This window comes from Oncorhynchus keta, chromosome 28, assembly GCF_023373465.1.
Source record: "Oncorhynchus keta strain PuntledgeMale-10-30-2019 chromosome 28, Oket_V2, whole genome shotgun sequence".
Lineage (NCBI taxonomy): Eukaryota > Metazoa > Chordata > Actinopteri > Salmoniformes > Salmonidae > Oncorhynchus > Oncorhynchus keta.
In genome coordinates, this window is record NC_068448.1 from 42,250,161 (window position 1) to 42,256,255 (window position 6,095).

The 6,095-nt window shown below is 40.2% G+C and overlaps 1 protein-coding gene across 1 annotated transcript; it reads right to left on the bottom strand.

Annotated features, from left to right (window-relative positions):
• Positions 1–4,516: 4,516 nt before the first annotated feature.
• Positions 4,517–5,723, bottom strand: LOC127913027 (general transcription factor II-I repeat domain-containing protein 2A-like). The gene has a single exon (XM_052484228.1). It carries the CDS (start codon positions 5,721–5,723, stop codon positions 4,917–4,919), a length of 807 nt encoding a protein of 268 aa, XP_052340188.1. The 3' UTR covers positions 4,517–4,916.
• Between the last annotated feature and the right edge of the window lie 372 nt (positions 5,724–6,095).

Sequence of the window (6,095 nt, forward strand, 5' to 3'; positions counted from 1 at the left end):
GCATCTTTGACCTCACATGTCTCCTTCTCTGATGGTCTGAGGTCTCAGGAGTAGTGAAAGTTTTTCAAGGAGAGCCTTAGAATGTAAATATACCAAGTCAAAAACACATTCTGGGTCTCAACAAGGAGAGGACTAAGGCTAAGTTTTGGTAATCATTTTGTAATATATTTTTAAATAATTTTCAAGATTAATAAGTGCCTCTAAGTGTTCATTTAACAAATATAAAGATGAGATGTTTCTGTTAACAACCATCATTTGTAATCATAATACCATTTTATTGTCCACTTGGAATATGGAATATACTGTATGTCACATTGGCTGAAATCATTAGAGACATCCGTATTTAGAGTCAGAATCAGCCTTAACCCCCTAAGGTTGTGTGTTTAATGTACTGCATATCCTCCAGCATGGGTATACTGTATATTAAACACTACACTAAGTACAGTCAACTTTAACAGTTTCCTTTTATCAATCACATTCAGCAGAAACACCTGTTCACAATGAGGCAGATTTACAGACACAGTATATTTTCCATTTAATCAGTTTGTCTCCTGCTTGAAATTCCTTCTGACGAGCAGACGCCTTTTACCTTTCATCTAAGGAGCTACAGTACATCAAAATGAGAAAGCAAAACGATTACTACATTACCAGCCTTCTGGATACAGAGGCAGGCTTCAAAGTGTATTTGCTTATGTGGTAGTTACAGTGCCTTGCAAAAGTATTCATCTACCTTTGTGGTTTTTTCCTATTTTGTTGAATTACAACCTGCAATTTAAATGGATTTGTATTTGAATTTCATGTAATGTACATACACAAAATAGTCCAAATTGGTGAAGTGAAATGTAAAAAATACAAAACGGAAAAGTGGTGCATGCATTCATAGCAAAGAGGCAATGTATTCACCCCTTTGCTTTGAAGCCCCTAAATTAAGATCTGGTGCAACCAATTACCTTCAGAAGTTACATAATTAGTTCAATAAAGTCCTCCTGTGTGCAATCTAAGTGTCACATGATCTGTCACATGGTCTCAGTACATCTACACCTGTTCTGAAATACCCCAGAGTCTGCAACACCACTAAGCAAGGGGCACCACCAAGCAAACGGCACTATGAAGACCCTGACCTGCTCTCCAAACAGGTCAGGGACAAAGTTGTGGAGAAGTACAGATCAGGGTTGGGTTATAAAAAAATATCAGAAACTTTGAGCACCATTAAATCCATTATTAAAAAATGGAAAGAATATGGCACCACAACAACCCTACCTGGGTGAATACTTTCGCAAGACACTGTACATATGAATATTAATCCATGCTTCATTGCAAACAAACAAAAGTTTAGCTGCATGATTGTGGGGAACAATGAGGAAGACTCATTAGCAATTGGAAACGACAGAACAATGAGGGGAATCGAGGGCATTGATGGTTGGTTCATGCAAGCTTTTTCTGGGGTTGCGATTCCTAAACGCAACATGATTCCCTCAAATAAGCCGTCCTCAGATCTCTTGATGATTGTCAGAAACTGTGTGGGTATGTTATTCATTGATGGGTTTAATGTTTCTGTAATGTTGGCCATGCTTAATTAAGCATTGATAATAGTTACACTTCTTTGAGTAAGTTTTAAGGACGCAAGGTAAGGGGAGAAGGTTACTGTATCTCCAGCATTTTGGGTCCCTCCTATCAATTCCAGACTCTGTCCAAGCGAGTGCATAGGATTCATAGTTTCATGATTACTCTATGTCGAAAAAGTTAATTTTTTCCCCATTTTGGTTTTTAAAAATCCATTCCGAGTTAATTTGATGTTGAAGCGAGTTCCATTCTTGTTCCTAATTAATGTCTCTCTCCTGTGATAAGCAGTCTTATTAAGACATTGGTTTCTCTGTGTGCTCGACAGTTATTTGAGGAGATTTCTCTGGCCCGCTCTGTTCACCCTCTCTCTTTTGAAGCCAGGATTTATTGATAAGCCCTCTGAATGGGGTCATGATAAAGCTCATCTTTGGCTGTTGGTGAAAATGAACCAGTTTCACATGTGGGAATAGCATGGTGGGCAATGTGGGCAATGCAATTCCTCCACAATGTGTTAGAGAGATGCCTTCATGAAAAGGATTTGATGAAGTGTTAGTGGTTAGCTTTTAGTGCACGGGTGCATTTTTGTTGTTCTCTCTCTGTCAGTCTTTCTCTAATCTGTATGTTGCAGTTTCCTCCAACTGTTCTGTGTCTCACAGAACTTTCGCAATCTCTGTTTCCCCCCCATCCATCTGCAAAGTATGAGATAGGTTTGTGGGTGTCTATTTTTTGAAAGAAGTTCAACAACAGGTTGAAACTGAGTGGATGTTGTTTCAAAACCAAACACAATGAAATAGACAGGTGAAGATTAATTACTGCCGTGGGCTAAATCATGGTCACACAGAGTGATTTTTGGTAGTCTTAAACAAATCATACTTTGAAACAAAAATATACACCTCACACACATGATTATGGGCTTAAAAAATGAAGAACACCTGTGCCATGTCAGATAGAGTTCAAATGTATTCTATTTTGAGTATTACACTTTATATGAACTCAACAAAAAAATAAATGTCCCTTTTTCAGGACCCTGTCTTTCAAAGATAATTTGTAAAAATCTAAATAGCTTCACAGATCTTCATTGTAAAGGGTTTACACACTGTTTCCCGTGCTTGTTCAATGACCCATAAACAATTAATGAACATGCACCTATGGAAAGGTCATTAAGACGCGAACAGCTTACAGATGGCAGGCAAAACTTGAAATAGATAAGATCCCGGCGTACACTGTGGATTACTGTACTTCATGGAGTAAAAAAGTATTTATTTGAATAACGGGGCGTTTTCTTAATTCAAAACAGACAGAGAAAGGGAGAAGACAATAGAGGGAGAAAACTATGGTATCGCATCACTACTCAGCCGTCGTCAAAATAGATTCCCCATCCGTTCAGCCTGAACATTCCTCTGATAATCTTTGGGCAATGTAACGGCTGTCGTCGGTGGAAGAAGGTGAGGACCAAGGTTGCAGCGTGGTAAGTGTTCATGGTTTTTAATAATACTCAAAACTACAAAGAAACAACCGAAACAGTTCTGTCTGGTGCAAACACACAGAGACTGAAAACAAACACCCACAAACCAACAGTGAAACCCAGGCTACCTAAGTATGATTCTCAATCAGAGACAAGTAACGACACCTGCCTCTGATTGGGAACCATACTAGGCCGAAACAGAAACCAAACATAGAAAACCAAACATAGACTGCCCACCCCATACTAAATAAAGACAAAACAAAGGAAATAAAGGTCAGAACGTGACAGGTCACCATAAGCATCATTGTTGATAATCGCAAACCACTGGCAGAATTGGGGTAAATCTCATGCAGGTAGAACAGTGAAAGATAACTCATTTTTGCGCTTCTTTGTAATTAGCACAGTCAGACAGAACAGCACTCGGGCATGGTGACAAACATTGGTGGAAAACATTTCCCCAAAAATTGCCTCGAAGTTTAGATTACTGTCAATTGTACTGTGTATTGGGTCATTCGAAGTAACATAGCAATTTACCAAGTTTGTTGGCACGTCCAATGTATCTAGCAGGGTGGTATCTGGACTCTGGACTTTTTTTGTTGTTTCGCTGTGAGCAGACGAATACACAGGGAGTCAAAACTCCCTGATTCTACCAGGGAAATGAAAATGTGCTTGTTCTAGCTTGTGGTTTGGATAATATTGATGTTTATGACAACAAAAAACATAACGTTGTTAATATAGCAATGACTATATGCTGTGGCAGAGCCAGGGTGAAATTACTCTTCAAAACAAATTGTAGTAATGGCCTTTGAGTCTAGACCAGAGGTGGGCAAACTTTTTGACTCGCGGGCCACAATGGGTTCTAAAATTTGACAGAGGGGCCGGGCCAGGAGCATTTGGAGGGAGTGTTTGGGCCGGATATACTAAAGCATTAAATGTAGTGTGTGCAAACCTCATAGCACAGTAAGAACACTACAACCCAATTTATTAACTGTCTTTCAAATGTGAAAAATAGCCCTTATCAGTTAATAAATTTGTCTCAAGGAATATGCAAGATATGGCATTTACATACTATTTCGCAGATACTGGGAGGAGGAAATGTAAATAGATTAAAATAACATACGCACTGTGATTTATCAAGATTGCGTCTGTTTTTAATAAGTTTCAATCGAAGGTGCAAAGTTAAAGAAATCAACATTTATTGAAAAATGGAATCACTTTCAACATTCAAAACATATTATTACACAACGAAATACTCAAGCTCAATAATATCTACTTGTGTTAAACTCCGCAAAATCATGGATGGATTGTCCTGACCGCGCGCTCTACAAACTCGCCACGGACGCCCTCGCCTTCACGCGCAAACAGTACACGTGTATCGTTGCCAAGCACACAGACATAGGCTGTATTAAATATCCTACCTGCAGCTGAAAATTTAAATTAAAATTAAGAGCGATGTGCAGCGTGTTAATTAAGCTACTGTACCGCTGCTGTGCGTAAATGCGCATTGCTCTTAAATAAAAGACGCACTTCCAAACTTTCCATATGCATTTTTTCATAACACAGCAGAAAAACTCACCATTTCAGTGGGAACAGTGTTGTTGGTCTCCCTTTTTTGCCAGTGCATCAAAGTCTGGAGTTAGTTTTGTTGTGGCAATTCTCAGGACAGATCTGAGGTGTTGGTCAGTTAACTTGGATCTGTGATGGGCTTTGTTGATTTTCATGACGCTAAACGTCTGCTCACACAAGTAGGTCGAGCCAAACAACACCAGCATCTTCTGCGCCGTCCTCCGGAGGTTTGGAAACGCGGTCTCGTTAAGTGAAGCGTAAAAGTCATTCAGTTTAAGAGACTTGAACTTCTCCTTTGAGACGGAGTCAGACTGAAGATCGATCAGTTCCAATTGCAGCTCCTGTGGTTTTCAAAATCACAGAACCGACGGCAAAATTCTCTGTGCAGATCGTCCAGTGATTTGCAGTATTTCTTCGCATTTCGGGCGGCCTCTTTCTGCACGGCTAGTGTGGGGAAATGTGCGAAAGATTTGTTTGACATTTGCCTGGAGAATAAAACCAGCTTGGATTTGAAGGCTCTCACATTTGTGTACATGTCGTGCGCAAACTGATCTTTCCCCTGTAGCTTCACGTTCAGCTCATTCATGTGTGAAAATATGTCCACAGCAAACGCAAAGTCACAAAGCCAGTTTGTGTCGCTCAGCTCGGGGAATTCATCGGATTTCCCCATTAAATTAAAAAATGAGCGAATCTCATCTTTGAGCTCCCAGACTCGTTGAAACACTTTCCCCAAACTTAACCAGCGGACGCGAGAGTGGTAAAGTAGGTCCTGGTGATCCGCATTAGTTTCTTCCAGGAACGTAATGAACTGACGATGATTAAGTCCCCTTGCTCGTATGAAGTTGACAAGTTTTACAACTGGATCCACGACGTGATTAAGCTGCAATACAGACTTACACAGAGACTCCTGATGAATGATGCAGTGAAGTAAAATAACATCCTGGTCAGGGTTTTCTTTCACTTTATCCTGGATTCTTTTCAGCAGCCCGATGTTTTTTCCAGTTAAATTTGACGATCCATCCGTGGTGACATTGGCAAGTTTACTCCAAGGTAGCTTCATTCTCTCGATGACAGCAGACACCTGTTCATATAAGTCCTCTCCTCGCGTTTTCCCTTTCAGTGATTCCATGCTCAAAAGCTCCTCCGTTATCTCAAAACTGTCGTTAATCCCTCGGATAAAAATTAGAGCTGAGCAGTGTCTTTTATGTCGTTACTTTCGTCCAGTGCTAGTGAATATAACTTAAAGGACTCCGCCTTTTGTTTAACTCGCTGACTATATCTTCGTCAATCAGTTCCACGCGGCGAGTCACTGTCCTGCGTGCTAAGCTGATTTTTTCAAACTTGGCTTTGCTCTCCGGACACAAGAGACCTGCTGTCTCTACCATGCACTCTTTCAAAACTCGCTTCGGAGAAAGGCTTGCTAGCCTTTGCTAATTTGAATGCCAGCAAATAACTTGCCTTGGTACTTGACTCTTGAATTGCAGTTTGTCGGTGAAAAAGT